At 34.7% G+C, this 19917-nt stretch overlaps 1 protein-coding gene across 19 annotated transcripts in view; it reads right to left on the bottom strand.

The window, feature by feature from the left end:
* Positions 1-19917, bottom strand: part of CCNT2 (cyclin T2) — a 48046-nt gene that overhangs the window by 7770 nt on the left and 20359 nt on the right. For 3 of the 19 annotated variants that reach the window (XM_004265437.3, XM_004265438.4, XM_033420280.2), the window contains 5 exons: positions 10969-11097; positions 9083-9143; positions 6518-6580; positions 3274-3319; positions 1462-1625 (listed from right to left, as the gene is read on the bottom strand). In XM_004265437.3, the coding sequence (XP_004265485.1) occupies positions 1462-1625; positions 3274-3319; positions 6518-6580; positions 9083-9143; positions 10969-11097 (463 nt within the window). The other 16 variants (XM_033420279.2, XM_033420282.2, XM_033420281.2 and 13 more) reach the window with 12 other exon arrangements.

Genomic DNA, 19917 nt, shown 5'->3' with positions numbered 1-19917 from the left:
CAGGAATCCCCTGCCTCTGGCCTGCTTATTTCTCTACCAGAAAAACGTCCTATCAGGAGACCTCCAAATTCCAGGTCCATGATGTACAGAACTTATACTCCCAATCTTTCCTTGTGAATTCATACTTATTAATGCAAGACAACAATGACACACTTTACCATCAGTGGAACAGAGCAAGGAATATTACCATGAAAATACCTTTAGCTCACTGCTTCACATCTTCTACAGTAAGCTAATACCTGACTTTGTGCTTATACATTTTAAACTCAACAAAATTAGTTTACTTTATTTTTTATTTATTTTTAAAAATTTATTTATTTTATTTATTTTTTGGCTGCATCAGGTCTTCGTTGCTGCGCACGGGCGGCTTTCTCTAGTTGCAGCGAGTGGGGGCTACTCTTTGTTGCGGTGTGCGGGCTTCTCATTGTGGTGGCTTCTCTTGTTGCGGGGCAGGGGCTCTAGGCACGTGGACTTCAGTAGTTGCAGCACACAGGCTCAGTAGTTGTGGCACACAGGCTCAGTAGTTGTAGCACATGGGCTTAGTTGCTCAGCTGCATGTGGGATATTCCCGGACCAGGGATTGAACCCGTGTCCCCTGCACTGGCAGGTGGATTCTCAACCACTGTGCCACCAGGGAAGCCCCAAATTAGTGTACTTTAAATTAGGTATTCCTGTATTATCAACCTGTAGCATTATAAATCATATTTCTTTGAAAAGTCCTGAAAAGGCTTTAGATATTGAGTGCTGGTTAATATATGCTCATTTTTCCCCCCCTTTAGGCTAATGAATCCTTATTTTCATCCTGTTCATTTGATCATGTTACTATACTTTTTTTTAAAAAATAAATTTATTTATTTATGGCTGTGTTGGGTCTTCGTTGCTGCACATGGGCTTTCTCTAGTTACGGCAAGCAGGGGCTACTCTTCGTTGCGGAGAGCGGGCTTCTCATTGCAGTGGCTTCTCTTGTTGCGGAGCACGGGCTCTAGGCATGCGGGCGTCAGTAGTTGTGGCTCATGGGCTCTAGTACACAGGTTCAGCAGTTGTGGCGCACGGGCTTAGTTGCTCCGCGTCATGTGGAATCTTCCCAGACCAGGGCTCGAACCTGTGTCCCTTGCACTGGCAGGTGGGTTCTTAACCACTGCGCCACCAGGGAAGCCCTGATCATGTAACTATACTTTTAAATTCTACTGCCAAATTGTTAAAATGGAATTATGTTTTTAAAGAGTCTTTATCTTTTCAAAATAGATGAAATATTAATAGATGAAATGATGTCTGGGAGTGGCATCAAAATAACTATGGGGGAAGGAGGATGTTGGATTGGCCAGAACTGATAACTTCAACTGAGCATGAGTATATGGGGACTGAGTATTTTTTCAAACCTATACAAAAGTAGATAGAAGTTTTAATCCATAATAAAAAAAAAATTTAAATGTAACAAAAAGATTTATTTTCTCTACTTACCATCTAGTAATTCCAGAGTAACTGTAGGATCCACATATTCCCACCAATGTTTTCCATCAGTTGACACGGGAATCTCCCAATTGGACCATTTGCAAGCCAAATGAATGCATACACATGCTATCACTGTTGGTTTATACTGAAGACAGAAGGTTGTAAGATGCAGACTGTTGTGGAGCAGGTTTGGAACGAAGAGTCATAGAAATTCAATATGTAAAACAAAGAAAAACATTTACCAATAAGATTAGAGCAAAAATAAAATTACAAAGGTTTTCTTTTTCAAGTCTAGAGTATAAAACCTTATGTTATTAAATTAAAAGTTAACATTATAACACTTTTTATGACTATGGTCATAAAAATTTGAACACTAAAAAACCTATATAGATTATGAACATTTTCACACTCTCACTTCCTAGAGTATATTATTAATACTACTAATATATTAATATTTCTAATTTTTTTTTTACATCTAAGTTAAAAGTATTTTTACCTCTCTATAAAAGGAGAGGAAGACAGTATATTTCAACTAATTACTACATAAAGTAAAACGCTTTAAACTTTCTTTGGTGGTATTTTTGTTTCTTTTGTAATGTCATGGCAAAAAACTAAAGAAAAAGCAGAAGACTATAAAACTGACAAGGTAATTTCAATAACACATCATAATCAGGGATTACCATTTGATGTGGCTTAACAAACATTAATTCTTAAGTAACTCAGACAACTTAAAACCTATCTAGGTAAAACTAACTTCTTCTCAGCAAAGCCACAGAGGAAACTTACCTTTTGCTGAACAGCTTGAAGGCCCAATGTTGTTAAATACTACAAAAATACTACCTCTCTCCTTCCATGACATGCCAAAGACTGGGCATGTAGCATGTCACAGCTAGCCTCTTCTAACCAAAGTTTTAAATTTAAGTGACTTTTTTGGCCTTGTTGTTCAGAATTTCTAGGGATAGAGGTTAAATCCCAACAACATATACCTAAGAAAATATATTGGCTTTTGCCAATCCAAAGTTTTAAACAAAACTTAACAGTGTCACAAGAAATTAAGGACCACATAAAGATGGTTTGGTCCACTCCTCCCTAATGACTCACTTTAAAAACAAATTTACATCATTAATATAATCAATCTAGAACAAAATTAATATATTAGATGTGAAAGACTTTCAAAAACTATTCTTCCAGTTCAGTTTCAGAATTGATGAAAATGTCTACTGATCAAGCACAAACCCATACCATTCTTTATATGAACTGAAGAGTAAGTTTTTTTTTTTAAAGTAAAAATTATACTTATGCAAATCAAGGCACTGATAGGATGTGACTACTACTAATCTACTACTGGCGGGTATTATCTGGAAAAAAAAAACCAAGTTATATAAATTTTGTTTATTAAAAAAGCTTTAATGATTATTTTAAAGTTAAGATTGGATCAATGTGAAATTTTTTTAAATTGTCATTTAACTATAATTGTAAACTAGAAATAGCTTTATACTTACCAAGTTGCTCGAATTTCTACGTTAAGTTTAGCTCTTTGTAATCTTTAGCTGCTATTCAGGCTACCAATTTTAGACTTATGCACTCACAAATCGAGAATATGTCATCAGAAAGCACCACTACACTTCACATTGTGCATTTAACCCCTCTGTGCCAAAAGTCCCTTGTACAATACACCGCAAAGCAGACAGGAAGGTACCACCACAGTAGATGGTCCAGTCTCCTGCTGCAACAAGGGTAAGAGACACATTGAGGGGGCCCTGCATTAAAGGAAGCTATAGTGTGCTACAACAGTGCAACAAAGAGGGTCAGGATAACAACCTGTTGGTAGCCATGAAATAGGATGTCTGTGCCAAATCCTTGCTTGCTGTAAGAAAAGAAAAAAAAACGAAGACAATACTATCAGCATTAACATGCTACCATCGAAAAGTTCTCAACACAACAAAAACTTCAAAGATTTGTACACAAAAAGTAAATTTTACTTACTACTTACAAATATCACAAGAGCGCCATCATTTTCTATACTACTGAAAATCTTCAACAACATTCACTCAAATGTTTCTTGCTATCCCCCAAAGATCTGAGAAACAAGCCGATTTGCTTTTAGCTAGCCAGTTACAAGGGCTAAACTTGTTACTAAGTTAAGCATCTAGTCAGCTAAAAGTTGCAATAAAGCATTCTCCTGGATTTAAAAAAAAAAAAAAGAAGAAGAAGAAGAAAAGATTTTGAAGTCTAATACAAAATACAAAGAGTTGCCTGCCAGACTTAATCCTCAGTCATCATATTTAAGTTGGTTTAAGTACTTCCACCAAAAGAAAAAACAAAAACAAACCCCCAACCCCCAAACTCAGAGAGCACAAACTGCTCAGTTTTTCATCATGCTACTAAGCATCAACAGAGAATAAACAACCTAGAAACATCATAAGGATGTAGATATAGAAAACACCACTGTATTATTTTTAAATTATATAATCCAGTTAACCATAACGTTAGAAAAGATACAAGTACTCTAGAGGGAATCAGGATGCTTCAATACTGGTCCTCAATAGAAAAGCAATTTTTAACAACTAGCTTCTTGAAACACTGAAATGGAAAACAGTGCCCCTCTCCCTTCTTCTGCTTCTTATTCTTCCCAACAGGGATGCCTCTGCTATTAGTCTCCCCCCTTTCCCCAGTTACATTCATAATCACTGACATACCTTTCCTCTCTGCTCACCTAGGATCAGTTCACCTCAGCTCACCCCCTCTAACAGGTCTCAAATTCCTTGCCCTCTCCTATTTTTATTTGTGGCACCTGTAATTCCCCGCTGCCCCATGTGGATCATCAACATAAAGGTTTACAAAAGGGATTTGGGTTTAGCAGAGTTGTGCTAAGGAAGAGTGTCAAAGCATCAGATGTCTTGGAGGCAGTGTGACTTAAGTATGGCATTCTTTCCTGGTGGGGAGGGAAGGAGAAATCACAGAAATGAAAGGTCCCTGTAAAATGACATCAGCCAATCCCGCAGCAAAGTAGCATAATAACTTTCTCATCTCCAGAGGTCGGGGGCAGGGGAGAACTTCAAAGAACTCAAACCTTTTACCCTCACCCCCACCCACGAAAGAATCAAAACATATAGAAAAGTAAGTAAAAGTAAGTTTAAATTGCTATTGCAGTTTTCACCTCAGAACAAATGTAAATTCAATAACCTATTAAAAGTCATTGCAACAGAGAAGAATGTAGGGAAAATGTTCTTTTGTTAGCTGAAAGTGGTATTAGGGGCAAAGGAAAAAAAATATACCAAACACGAAAGAACATTTTAAAAATGCAGTAAGATGCAAATTATAGTTACTTGAAATGTTAGACAAAATGATGTTAAACACATATGAGAGTCATACTAAAATTTAAGAATTGGTCACATTTTTAACATTAACAACAACAACAACAACAAAATCAGATTTAAATATTTTGCTTTGGATGATATATCAAATTCATAGTTTTTGTAAATGTTTAAATTTTACTGTTCAATTTGGCAAAATAAATGGACTTTAATGTCTCTAGCTTCTTTAGATAGGATTTGAGAAGCTGACTCAAATTTCACAATACTAAGCTGAAAATTCAGTTTCATTTCCTACTATGAGTGTGTGTGTATGTATATGCACATACACGTACATATTTTTAACCTATATTTAATATCTTCAACATCTTTCTTTACTAATCTCAACTTAAGGCAAATTATATGGCTCTCCATTATTTAAACAAAACAGCTTACCCTTTCAAGTTTTCAGGAAAACAGAACTTCTCTCAAGCTCTATTTCTTAATCCAACATCTACAATAGTTATCTATACAATTCTATACTACACTGTAATACTGAGGATGAGAAAGTGCTATAAAATATATAACCATGAAGAACAGAAACCAAAATTAACTATGTTCTAGTTTAGTTTATAAATGATAACATTTGCTTTTAGGATTAAAAAAATATAAATGGGATTTTTATTAGTCCATTTCTTAACAATGACAACTGTGGTACCAGACAACAGGTTTGTCTGTTTTTATATGTAGCCATTAGCATAGTAATAAAACCTTAACCTAGGTATAAAGTGAATTCAATTTAGAATGAATAAGAGAACATTTAGGTAAACACTAGATTCAAGGCCTTCAAAAGTCTTACCCATTTTGTTTAGAATAAACCTAAACAAGTCTGGTGGTAAAGGAATGAAACTGCAAAATTTCATTTTCAAAAAGAAGTATCAGAAAAAAGGCACACTAAAGGTTCCAAGTGGTTGCTATTAGTGTGTAACACTTCACATGGTAAACAGGAAAGTAGTAGTACTGCATGCATCTGTGTGAAAAATTATTTCTAGAGATACAACGATAGATACACAGGATTCATTAACAAGAGTAGAAAAATATATACCACATGCTTTATAAGGAGTAAAGAAAACAATACAAAAACTTTGTACTCCTGTTTATAAAAGGTTTAATAAGTACATCACATGCTGTTATATATCATGCTATATAATAATTTCCTCATTATACACAAAAAGGAAACCATTTTTAGTAATGCTAAAGAACTTTGAAAAATGTATTAAATCAATTCTGTTCAAACGAACATGGGCAAAACATTTCCCAAAATGACAAATCCGCTAAAAAAGGCAATTTTTACCTGAAAGATTTGAATTCTTAAACCGTAAACACTTTTCAGGAAGTCAATCAAAGTTTGACATAAATTGGAAATCAATACTATTTTCTGCACCTATATGTTAAATTTGGCCTACATCTTAAATACTACCTGAATTGGGATGGGCATAGCCCAATGGGGAAGTAGAAAGAGTCCTAGTATTTGGAAGCCCTCTAATTTTTTAGAGAAACAAGACTCCCACCTAAAGTTAAAGGAAGCTAATTCACCAGGAAGAACCAAAAATAGAAGTAGATGAATAGGCAGGTGTAGAACACTGAAAAATAATGCTTCAAAATGACATTTCTGCCATTTTAATAAAACTCAAGGCTAGAACAAAATATCATTCAATTATCAATTATAGACAATAAAAAGCATTAAAACTTAACTTAAAAGTTTCACTTACCTCTTACTAACTGGGTACATTTCACCACATCTGTGTGTGGGTGTTCAATGGTGATCTCAAAACCTGAAATGAAAAGCACTTTTTTTCCCAGTCATTTACCACTATAATACTTGCCTGAGAAATGCCACTCATAACCATAAACGTATATTTTTCATTATTAAAAAAACTCAAAGACAAAGTTTCTCATCACTGACATGTTTATTATACCCCCAATCATAATAAATAATATCTTCTCAAAAATAGTGTTCCAATTATGAAAACTGACAGTTATTTAGAGATAAGTAATATGTATTCAAAATTCTCAATTACAATTAGTTTGAGACTATCCTCAAGTTAAAAACAAACTAAGAAAAAAAAAACTAACTAAAATCATGACAAATACAATTATTAAGCTTGCCCCACACAGTTTAAGGAGGGAATTCAACTACGTAACGTATTTCTTAAATATATTCCAACTCTTTCAGAAGATGTGAAAAGAACATTTTTCATAAATACAACCTTTGGGCCACAGTGGGAGAAATGACCCTTTAAATATGGTCCTCTTATTTTCTCACTGTACCTTAGATCAGTGGGTTTCAGTTAGCTTATAACTACATTTCATTACTAATAAAAATAAAATTGTTAAGGCAAGTGAACCTTATAGGCCTCAAGATTAAATCACTGTTTCTAAAACCAAAGACAACATATTGAAAAGCTATCATGTCCAGTCAACCCCTTAGGTAGGGCAGGGTTTTTCCGTTTCCTTTTTTTTTTTTGAAGTGGAGGTCGCTGTATGGTGCCTTCAGCAGTAGTAAAGGAATAACATCCTAATAAACAGATTATCTGGATTTGTAAAGTTATTGTGTGGTCTCTTCACATTTCTACTGTTATTAAACCTGCAAAATCGCACTTTAACAAGAGCCATAGTTATATCTTGTAAATTCTAATGCTCCCCTTAAAATAATGCTATTCATTCTCTGTGTTTAAGAATCTGTCATCAACCATATGAATACAATACACTGATTTCATATGATAAAATAACTATTTTAAAATGTTATTTTCCTTCAACTTTCATTATTTGTAAAATTTCATATTTATATAATAAAATGGTAACATGCTAAATAGATTTGGAGGGAATAAAAATATTCTCACTTTTATTTTTATATATTTATATTATAAAAACTTTCAACAAGTTATATGTGTTTCAAACAACCTACTTTTATAATAAAAAGAATCTGTCATGATGGAAAGCTATGACTATTACACTTCTATTCAACATTTGGGAATGGAGTATAAATAAGATAAAAATAACTACCATAATAAATAATGATTATTTATGAAACACTATGTGGCAATGTTTTAAAAAAACAATCTTTCGGGCTTCCGTGGTGGCGCCGTGGTTGAGAGTCCGCCTGCCAATGCAGGGGACATGGGTTTGTGTCCCGGTCCGGGAAGATCCCACATGCCACGGAGCGGCTGGGCCCGTGAGCCATGGCCGCTGAGCCTGCGCGTCCGGAGCCTGTGCTCCGCAACAGGAGAGGCCACAACAGTGAGAGGCCCGCGTACAGCAAAAAAACAAACAAACAAAAAAAAAACCCACAACAATCTTTCATCTTCAAAGTCACAATGTTATAGCTACATTATTATTCCACCTTGCACATACAGGATGGAGATACGAAAGGTAAAGGAACTCTGACCAAGTTTAGAAAGTAAAGAGGCTTACACATTTAAGCGCAGATCTCCATAAAGCCTATGTTCTTCCCACTACACCCTGCTAGGTTCTTCCAGAAGTAATATATGACTGTACACAGTCAAAACCTGCTTAGGGCTCAATTTCCTCATGAGTAAAGTAAAAGATTAGAATAAACAATTTTTACAGATACTTAAGTTGCACAAACCTTGCAGACAATATAACTTTTAGACAAGGATGATCAACATTTAAATAAACTACTATGTCACATTTAAAATGATGTGACAGGGACTTCTCTGGTGGCACAGCGGATAAGACTCCATGCTCCCAATGCAGGGGGCCTGGGTTCCATCCCTGGTCAGGGAACTAGATCCCACATGCATGCTGCAACTAAGAGTTCGCATGCCACAACTAAGGAGCCCACATGCCACAACTAAGGAGCCTGCCTGCCTCAACTAAGGAGCCCACCTGCCCCAACTAAGACCCAGCGCAACCAAATAAATATTTTAAAAAATACAATAAAATGATGTGATAAATTCATAAGCTCTAGTACAGCAGGACTGCCATGTATGTTTATACATATTACAGTCACACACCACAGCCCTAAAGGACCATTTTATTCCCCAATGCAAATCCAAAATGAAGCACTGTGTCTCAACTATCTGAAAATATAAGAAATCACACTGAAGGCTATGTTTGCCATTCAATTAAATGCTAAACAAAATTAAAATTTAAAAAATGGCTTCCTTAGAACCAGGTAATACTATTCTGGCACCAAACTTTATTTTCAAATGAAACTTTCTTCAATGATAAAATTACTCCAGAAATCTTTTCCTTTATTTAGAATACTGCACTGAAGAACACACACACAAATAATACCTGACATAAGTACATACCTAGGGTTTGTAGCATTATGGTTTCAAGTAAAACCAGTTCTTGAGTCTGCTGAAGGTAAGCCTGCCAGGTAAAAATAATAATATTAAAATGCTTAATAAACATAACACTACTAGACTATGGGGCTGTTAAATCTCATGAGTATTATAGATTCATTACAAACTACTACAAGGTAGTTTGGAAATATGAAGAAAATAAAACTGAGGGTGATAGAGAAAACCTATTTTCTGTGATAATTCTAAATTCAATTACTTCTAATACAGGAAACTCTAAATTCAATTACTTCTAATACAGGAAATGTAAACAAAGCAAAACAAAACAAAACAAAACAAAACAAAAACCAATCTAAAAATAATAATATGAAAGGGGGTAGGTTAATTGAAAAAAGACATCTCCAGTCTGTAACGTAAAACTTTACCTAGGCATTGGTGCTTCAAGACTCATTAAGGACAGGAAGCGCCAACCCAAGTAAGATTAAATTCGAACTGGCCTTTAAAGAAAAGGATTTATCAACTCACTCTAGGATATTTCATGTAGTAATTCCTTGACTGTCACAGTAGGTCAGTGCGTTATTTTTTAGAATTAAATTCCTCTCTTCAGAAAAGACAAAATAAAACAATCCCTCAAACCCCTAGATTAAAAGAAAAAATTTTAGCTATAAAATACCAAAACAATGTACCATACACCTGTGGGGACAAAAATAGACGATCCTCTCCCTCAACTTCAATAAATCATTGCCCTAATGTAATTACTCGGGGAATAAAAGGTATGAAAACTTTCCTGCCATCTCATTCTTATATCATGACAATTGACTAAGGTGATAAGAAAACTATATTATATATAAATACTCATTTCTAAGGACATATTGCTAAACTTAGAGTGAAAGCACCTTTAATTTTATTTATGCCCATTTTGAGATCACTGAACTGAATTTTAAAACAGATTTTTCTATTATTTGAACAATACCCTAAGCATTCACAAGAAATAATTCTGAATTTGTAAAGTTAATAGAAACTATAAGAAGTAACTTTAAATAATCATACATTCTCTATTATTGAATAGCTACATTAATATTTTAGTCCCTAAAAGCCAACATGTAGGATAAAACCTGTCATTAATAAAATCAGATATATTTAATTTGGACCTTAAACTTGATCCAAATCAAACTGAATTAATACAGTCTGGTAGTCATTCAGTAGTTAACAGTTCCTGATAAAGCAACTCACTTACATAGGAGTGCTAGAAAAAGGATTTCAAAGGCCCAGAATGCTAGCTTCTGTTTTAAGATGTCAGAACATTTAAAAATGGTGTTTTCAGACAAGGTCTATTGAAACATTGGTGATGAACAAGCTGCCTGTAAACCAGTATTACTCTTTAGGAAAACAAAAATAATTTCAAAATGACACTCATGAAAGCATGGTAAAATAAATCTTTATGTGTCAGAGAATAGTAGTAGCACACACGCATTAATAAAGGAACACTTCTATAAAAAGAGTAATTACTGGTCTAGAGATAAATCCAGAGGTTTTTCTATTCCCTCACTTGCCGACAATTTAAGAGAATTATATATCTCTGGTCTTAAATACACCCAAACGATGAAGGTGATATGATATACCCTCTACATATATCACAGGTTTGCTGTGAGGATAAACAAAATGTGAAACACTTAAAAAGTACCTTTGAATCAAAGCTTTACGTGATGCAGAATGACAATGAAATTCATGAACATAACATGAAATATGGTTCTGTCAGGTCACTTCCTGGTATTACATTCCTAAGTCGTAATAGTAATAAGCAGCATTGGAAGGCAACACTAATCGAATTGTATTTTTATTAAATCTAAATAATGAAAAGGTTTCAAAACCCAAAACATCCAATTTTTACATACATCACATTTAGTATCCAGCAGTGGCTCTAGGGGATGAAGACAAGCATGTGCTACTTTGATAACATGTTCAAGTTTTCGAGCCTGTTCTTCTACTTTTGCAGCCAAAAATAATGCAGTAGGTGATATTATCTGTGGAAAAGATAATATTTGGTGATTTAAAAACAAATAAATTTTGGAAACACCTTCTACTTTCTAAGGGAGGGGGCATGCAAAAAAGGAATGCCATATTAATAGTATGAACTGAAGTTGGGCTATGACGAGATTAAATTTTTAAAAAGTTATTCATTAGATAGAACTAGTTACCTCAGTCTATAAAATCTGTTTTACTTGTTTTGCAAGTAGAATTCTAAAAGGAAAAAGACTTACACTTTAGCTAAAAGAGAGTTTAAATAATATTAACGCACATTTCGGAGGTAAAGGAAAAAACTCAAGCAAAATAATGAAGCCAAAGCTTTAAAAAAAAAAAAAAGAAAGAAAGAAAAAAGAAAAAAAGAAAAGTGGGTAAAGTATACCCAGATTTTCCCTCTTTTGAGGCAGTCACCACTTACTAGGATTCTTTTAATCAATGCTTCATTTTGCGGCTAAGAGCTATACAATCTTGCTTAAGAGAGAAAAAGAAAAAGAATCTACAAGGCAAAATAAGAGGATTCTGAACATGAAACTGCTCCCTAATATCTCTATTACTTCAATACAGCAATATTAAAAGTAGCTAAAAAACCAGGGAATATAAACATGTAAGACAAACCAATAGAGTAGAAACCTTTCTAACTGGAGATGAAAAAATTAACTTTTTTTTTTTTTTTAGCTTTAGTAAATTATGTTCTTGGGACAGAAACATAAGAACATTGCACTATAAAGATACTAAGAGAACACCAATTTTGAGCAAATATTTACCCAAAAACTTAGTAGTAAACCAAATAATTGCTGACTCAGAAAACTGGCATAATTTAAGTTCAAATAACATTCTAGGAATATATACAAAAAATTTTTCATGGAAAGATAATTTCTAAACGTCAAGATTCAGGTACATTATTTTTCAAGAGATGAATATCTGAGTCTAACTGCATCTGAGGGGTTATCAATCACTATACAGAAACAATGCCAAAAGAAGGAGGGGAGGAGAGAGGGGGGCATAAGTCAAGCTACATGATTTGGGTAGTTAACATAAGGAGAAAATTTGATACAGGGGAGATGGATCTTTCTTCTGATAGCTTTTAAAACAACTTACAAATATCATTCTTGAGATATAAAATTTAATCACTGGATTTTGGATCTGAAAGGGGCCTTCTCTAGTCCAACTGCATTTGCAGATGAGTCAATGGAGTAAAAATGACTTCACGAAGTTCTCTTCCTGTGTATAAATCTTTAAAACATACCTAAAATTAAGTGAGTTTGGCTACAAACAACCAGCAATAATGTTACCTTAAATAGACTGAATAATTCCATCTTGGACTTTCAATTTATTTCAGTCTCTTAAAATTACAACAGGAAATGATTTAAAAAACTGAGAATGCTCAGAAAAGCAACTTATTCTTAGTTTTCATAGATACAGACTAAACTGTTATTCTTTACAACAGATTTAATTAAGCAATACCAAAATTAGTCAATATTCTTGAAATACCAGTTATATGGCAGTCATCCAGGGCAGGGGGGTCCCTGAGATGTAGAAAGTGTAAGATAACTGAGAGTGGACAATTATCTTCTATCTGTTCTGTCATTCTGTCTACATACTGAAAATTTCTTACCACTGCTACCTAGTCTGTTTGATTAATTCCTTTTCTATTTAACAGCTTGCCTCAAAAGATCACACCCACCCAAGGTAAAATTCCCGAGTAAGAGTGAATTGCTCTTCTTTATTCAACAGCAAATGGTGTATTCCTCTATCATTGTACTTACACTGTACTCTAACTTGGGGTTTATTAATTTTGTCTGCCCTACCAGTCTAGAAGCAGCTTGAACACAGAGACTAAATTATTCATTCGTTATCCAGCATTGTGAGCTGCTGTTCAAAATGCTTGCTTAATGAATGACATGTGGATAATCCACATATTAATATAAAGGCACCAATATTAAGTTCAGAGTATTCCAAATGTCAAAACAAAAAATCTAAGAGCCAATGCCAAGGTAAGAAATGCAAGAAACACTCAATAAAATGAAGATACTCTCAGTTTCCCACAATCTCTCATTTATTATCTCGTTCATGTCTAAGAGGGAAATGGCTAAGTCAACCTTCAAATGCTAGAACTCTTTGTCAAACAGTGAAGCAATACAGGCTCAAATGAAAAGTCAAATTAGACTGAACTTAATATTTAAACTGTCTTCCTAACACCAGATAATCCAGAATTTCTCTTACTTGCCTAAAGGGCACTTCTAAAAGTCTCCAATGAGTTTTTCTTGGTAAAATCTCTTAGGACTCCCAGTCACAGCTCCATCCTCTTCAGACTTTTTGTAAACCTCAATATCAAGAAGCACTTTCAAACCACATAGCTCTTCTCCTTAGAAGACAGTCTCAATGGACACAAAATATGCATGCTAGTGAATGATTCTAAAATTCTACAAAAAAGTTTTAAAAATTAAGTATTCAAGGAGCTAAGCAATGATCTTCAGGATAGGTTCCTGGTTTATTTACCCACACTCCTCACAGAAGTCTTTCTGTTCTCCCTCTAAATAGGGCTCAATTCTCATCCTCCTCCAGTGCAACTAATACCCAACACTCTTCCAAAGTTCCTGGTGAAATCCACTACCTCCATTCACATTTCCTCCTCTACTGCCTGCAAACATCTTACTCCATCAGGGCTGTAAAAACAAAACAAAACAAAACACCTTTTTAGATACTTTGTGAATTATCCATGCGAGGCTTTAATTTTAAGGATGACTAAGGAAGGTAATCAAACTAGGTACCACTGCTTTTTGTATGAAAAGCTGACTTTGTTGTTTAGCTTATTAAAACAAAAATAACTCAAAAACCTTTAAGTAACGACAATACTTCTAGTTGGTCGGTGGCTTTTAAAGGTGAGCATACTTCTGAAGGCAACAAACATTCATTAGCAAACTTGGTTCAAAGTAAAAGAATTCACACCAATATTGGAGTAGACATTTGGTTGGTTCAAATGCCCAATTACAAACTGAGATTCAGTTCACTGGGGACAGGGACCATGCACTATTCATCTTTTGTGTTCTGGTACTGAGTTTAATAAACTTTCTCAAGTTACTGTAACTAAAGGGAAGAAAAACTGATCTTTAAATAGTGTCCACAGTTTGTCACTCTAGCAGATGTACAACTATTTCAAGGGTATATTACATTCTCAAAAGAAGACAAATTTCTACAGAAATATACCATACAAATGATGGAGAGGGGGAGGTAGAGGTGATGAAGCCAGCTGTAGCACAGTAGTCAGACTGCCTCAGTGGAATCCTGGCTGTTATCTGACTAGCCTAGGCAAATTACTTATTCTCTTTGTGGCTCAGTTTCCGCATCTGTAAAATGGGAGAAATAGTATCTGCTTATTAAGTTGTGGTAAGGATTAAATGAATCAATATATGTAAAGCACTTAGAATAGTGCCCCATTGTAATATGACTGAAATATTATTATTACTATGCTGCAAAATGAAACAAAAGTTGTGTATTTTTAGGGTTGATCTTAAATTTAAAAAGTGATTTAACATGCTCATCAAAATTCCCTTCTTTCTCGCTCACCTTCTTTCTTCCACAGTTAAACTCCATTCTTTAAAGGGTTCATTGTAGTCCTAACTAATAAGCAGATTCAAACACTGAAATGATGACACCTGACTTTACTTCAATGATTACACTTGTACTCCTCTCTTCCCTTCTCCCTCCAGCTGTTTTTACATTCTTCTCTTATTCTATTCCTTTGTATGTTTCCATTCCTACCTCTTGATCTGACTCCCTTCCTTCTCCATCTTTCTCCTCCTGCCCATTCCTGGCCGCTGTCTCCCCCTTCTGCTCATGATGCCCTCACTGCTGACATTCTTCACTCTCCGTTGCTGCCTTCAACCTTGATAGTTGGAGGCAAGGTCAGTTTGCAATAACAAAAAGCTTGGGTGATTTCTAAGTCACTGAAAATGGCTACATCAAAATCAGTTTCAAATAAATCATTCTGGTCTTTATTCTTTTAGTAGTTAATTTTCTGCATACACTTTGTGTATACATTTTTATTTAAGAACTAGCCATAGCTGTTTTATTACTCTTCAACTTTAAATCTCCTAATGCAAAAAAGCCCTTAACAGAAGCAAAGACCTCCAAGTCTGCTTTCTATTTGCTAATACATCATCAACCAGCTTTTTCTAATCTTTTCTTAGGTTTCATCTTTAGGTCCTACAGGCTGGTGAGGCCATTTCTGCCTTGTCCCTTAACTGCCCCAACACTTCCTGTCCCCTAAGAATAGGAGTAACTATTTTCTGTGCCTTGAAGACGTTTCATTAATAAATATCCAGCTAGTTCTAGATACCACAGTCTGAATCTGGAACTCACTTGCCTATGGCTATAGTTACGGAAAAGTGGTAATGGTTTAACTTCAGCAAAGACTCACAGAAAGAGGATCCCAGAACAGGAAAAGTAAAGTAAAAACTTAGATATGAAGAAAAACAGCCCCCCAACAAAGAAGAAAACGGAATAGGTCAAAATGTCCGTTTGTTACTAAGAAAGATCACCAAGCTTCAACAAATTAAACCAAAATTCCAGTACAATGTTAAAAAGGGGTTTAAACCCTTAATTTTACTGCACTGAAAAGACTGACATTTCAGTGTTACAGAAAATGTCATTAACTCACTCTGGCATTTTAGCTGTTTTCCTACCCATATAATTATGTGTGAGTGTAATACTGTCAACGTAAGAAATTTTATGTTGAGAATTTAAACAAATCTTCAGCTTGGATGTTATTTGGAACATCTAGTTACATTTTAAAAAGAGCTGGCTTAATAAAGACTGAAAAAATACTAGTATTCAGTATTGCTGAAAAATAGTACTGATGAAGAGAACAGGGCTTGATTTCCAGAGTAATTACATTATACTTAAATACATTTAATATGCATAACACAATTTGGCATTTTAAAATTTATTTATTGAGGAGTACCTCATCATTATGAATTTGTTACAAAAATGAAAAAAAAATCAATTTATAGTTTAAAATACCCTTAGCATTTCAAATGTTGGTGTTCAACTCTCCCTTACATATTCAGCTCCTACCAGCCCATAATAAACAATCATAGTACTGTGAAATAAGAACATTAATGTTGCATATGTATTCTATCATACCACATAAACCTTAAAAAAATCACTTTTCTTCAGATGGCTAAACAAACAAAAACTAATATTATAGAAGAATACTATGAAGATGGCCTGATTCTCCAAATTGATCTACAGATTCACACAATCCCTGTCAAATCCCAGCTTCTTTTTTGCAGAAACTGACCAGCTGATCCTAAAATTCATATGGAAATGCAAGGGACAGAGAATAACCAAAACAACCTTGAAAAAGAAGAACAAAGTTGGAAAGACTCATACTTCCTGAATTCAAAACTTACAAGCTACAGTAATCAAGACTGTGGTATTGCATAAAGACATACAGGTTGTGGAAAAGAACAAAGAGTTCAGAAATAAACATTATATTTATGGTCAACTGATTTTTCAACAAGAGTGTCAAGATAATTCAATAAACAGTCTTTTCACCTAATAGTGCTGGGACAACCATATAATCACATGCAAAAAAATGAAGTCCATCCCTCCCTCTTTAACACCACAAACCAAAAGTAACTGAAAATGGATCACAGGACAAAATGTAAGAGCTAAAGCTATTTTAAAAAACTCCTATAAGAATACAGCAATAAATCTTCATAACTTTGGATCAGGCAATGCTTTCTTAGATATACCAAAGCACAAGTGACAAAAGAAAAATATTAATAAATTGGATACATGTGCTACAAATGACACCATCAAGAATGTGAAAAAGACAAGCAATGGAATGGAAGAAAATACTCCCAAATTATTTTTCTGATAAGCGATTATTACCCAGAATATATAAAGACGTCCTACAACTTAGATTTTTTTTCAATAAATACATACTACAGTGCCTTAGCAACTGCAGTGGGTTGAATCCACAGATGTAGAACCTTGTATACAGAGGGCAGGGCAACGGTAAAGTTCTATGCATATTTCCTAGTGTGTGGGGGTGGGGTCCCTAAACCCTGTACTCTTCAAGGCTTAAGCATATACAAATAGCCAACACACACATGAAAAGATGCTCCAGACCATTAATCACTACGGAAATGCAAATCAAAACCATGAGATACTACTGTACACTCACTAGGATAACCATAGTTTTGAAAAAAGCCAGTTTAAGTGTTGGCAAAGATGTGGAGAAAGTGGAACCATTTAACGCTGTTTATGGGAAGGTAAAATGGTATGAATACTTTGGAAAACCATTTGGCAGTTTCACAAAATGTCTTTAAAAAAGCTACCCGAGGGACTTCCCTGGTGGTTCAGTGGGTAAGACTCCTCACTCACAATGCAGGGGGCCCGGGTTCAATCCCTAGTCAGGGAACTAGATCCCGCATGCATGTTGCAACTGAGTGTCCACATGCAGCAACTAAGAAGTCCACATGCCTCAACTAAAAGATCCCTCACGCCACAAGGAAGATCCCATGTGCCACAACTAAGACCCGGTGCCGCCAAAATAAATAAATAAATAAAATATTTTAAAAAAAAAGCTACCTAAGATTATTGAGGTCTAGGTTTACCATACAATCTAGCAATTCCACTCCCAGGTATATACTCAAGAGAAAACAAAACCTTAACTCCACACAAAACCTTGCACACGAATGTTCACACCAGCATTATTCACAATAGCAAAAAATTTGAAACAACCTAGATGTCCACAAACTGATAAATGGACGAATAAAATGAGGTATATCCACACAATGAATGGAATGTTACTCAGCAGTAAAAAGGAATGAAGTGCTAATATATGCTACACCATGGGCGAATCTTGGAAACATTATGCTAAGTGTAATACCACATATTGCATAATTCCATTTATATGCAATGTCCAGAATAGGCAAATCTACAGAGACAGAATGGTTGTCCAGGATTGGGAGGGGGGAGAAAAATCAGCAAACTGCTAATAGGCATGGGGTTTCTTTTTGGGGTGATGAAAGTACTATACACTTAGATTGTGATAATGGCTGCATAACTCTATAAATATACCCACTGAGTTACACATTCTAAACTGGTGAATTTAAGGTATATTTTCATCACCCGCAAAAGAAACCCTATGCCCATTAGTTCACATCACATCTATTTCCTTAAATATGACATACACGGAGTACTTAACATGCCAGCTTTACAACTAGGACCACAACTTACATTTAAGTATAAAATATTAAGTTAATGCCCCAAAATGCTGTGGGGTGGTAAGGATGTTTCTATCACTTTCCTCATTCCCTAGAATGTGTACACATGTTTATAGTAGAATGTATAGTGATATAATCTGATTTTCACTTGAAAAAATTACTGTAAACAATTTTATGTACTAAAAATATCTTTGTTATGCCTTCAAAATCAGTTTATAAAGTAAATAAAGTCAGTCTTCATACAGAGACCTTTGTGTGCCTTGGCTAATGCAAACACTCTTTGCATATTTGTTAACATAAAAATCTGCTCTATTCTATAGACCAGGCTCAGTTTAGAATTACCACATCACCAAATTGTATAAAATACTTTCTTAGTTCTGGGACAAATAAGCTAAAGCCATCAAAGAAGCATATGAACTAACAAGACTAGCAGACACAAGTATGTGTGTGTGCACGAAAAAAAGTATGAATTATATGAATATTTTACAATCATTTAATTTTGAGAGAAAAAAGCTGCTTCATGAGACTTTATAAAGACTTGTATAAGATATGGTCAATACATTCCACCAGTCAACATATGTAACTAGACATATAGAGCACCATGTTTCAAAATAACCTTAAAGCTTTTTTTAAAAGCTTTGAGCTCTTTTCAGAATCAATCTGAAAAAAAACTAACAAGAATATCACATGCTTTCATATGTCTATCAAACTCTCTCTGATGGATCTTCTTGCTTACTCAAATCTTCTTGCTTCCTCAAATCTCCACAGAAAATCAGAGTAACAAGATAGCAAAACCAAGAGCCTATATGGATGCTTATAACCACACCACTTAACAAGGAAATCCCAAAATACAAATGGGAGAGGAGAAAACAGGCTACTGTAACCACAATACCTACAGTATCAGCATCTATGCAGTAAGGAAAGGGAAGTAATGGGGCATGTGCTGGACTTGATAACAGAAGAAACTCAAAGTAGCCAACAGGCACCCACTGGAAACCATGGCAGGCCAATTTGATAACAGCAGCTAAACCTGGGAAAAATTTTGTCAAGTCCAATTAAGTGGATGAATGCATGAGGCCTAGAATAAGGCTTAAAGGGTTGAAGCTAACTTCTATGAACTTTTGAAACTGATCTCTCAAGGCTCTCTTCCAGGACTCCATATTGAAGAAAAACTTCTGGGAACAAAAAGCAAAATTGGCAGGATAGGTACAAGGCAAAGCAGAGATAAAAATGAGGTAGGGGAACACAGCCAGGAAACCCCAGAAAGCAACCTGCTACATTTCTGAATATCACACAAAATAACAGTGAAGTTAGAAAAGCTCCTCTGAAACACATCTACTTAAAACTCAGGAAAACTAATCTCTGAAAAAAGTGAGTATCACAAAAAGTATTTAGGTCTTACAAAGATACTATAAGAAAAAAATTAGAAGAGTTGTCCCTAAGCAACAAAAATCACACTAGAAAGAACTGCTTAAAAAAAAGGTCAACAAATGGTACTGAGAAAACAATATCCGCATGCAAAAATCAGACCCTTACCTTACACCACATATAAAAATTAGCTCACTATGGACCAAAGACTTA

This window comes from Orcinus orca, chromosome 7 (genome assembly GCF_937001465.1).
Source record: "Orcinus orca chromosome 7, mOrcOrc1.1, whole genome shotgun sequence".
Classification (NCBI taxonomy): domain Eukaryota; kingdom Metazoa; phylum Chordata; class Mammalia; order Artiodactyla; family Delphinidae; genus Orcinus; species Orcinus orca.
This window is presented reverse-complemented; position numbering and strand designations above follow the sequence as displayed.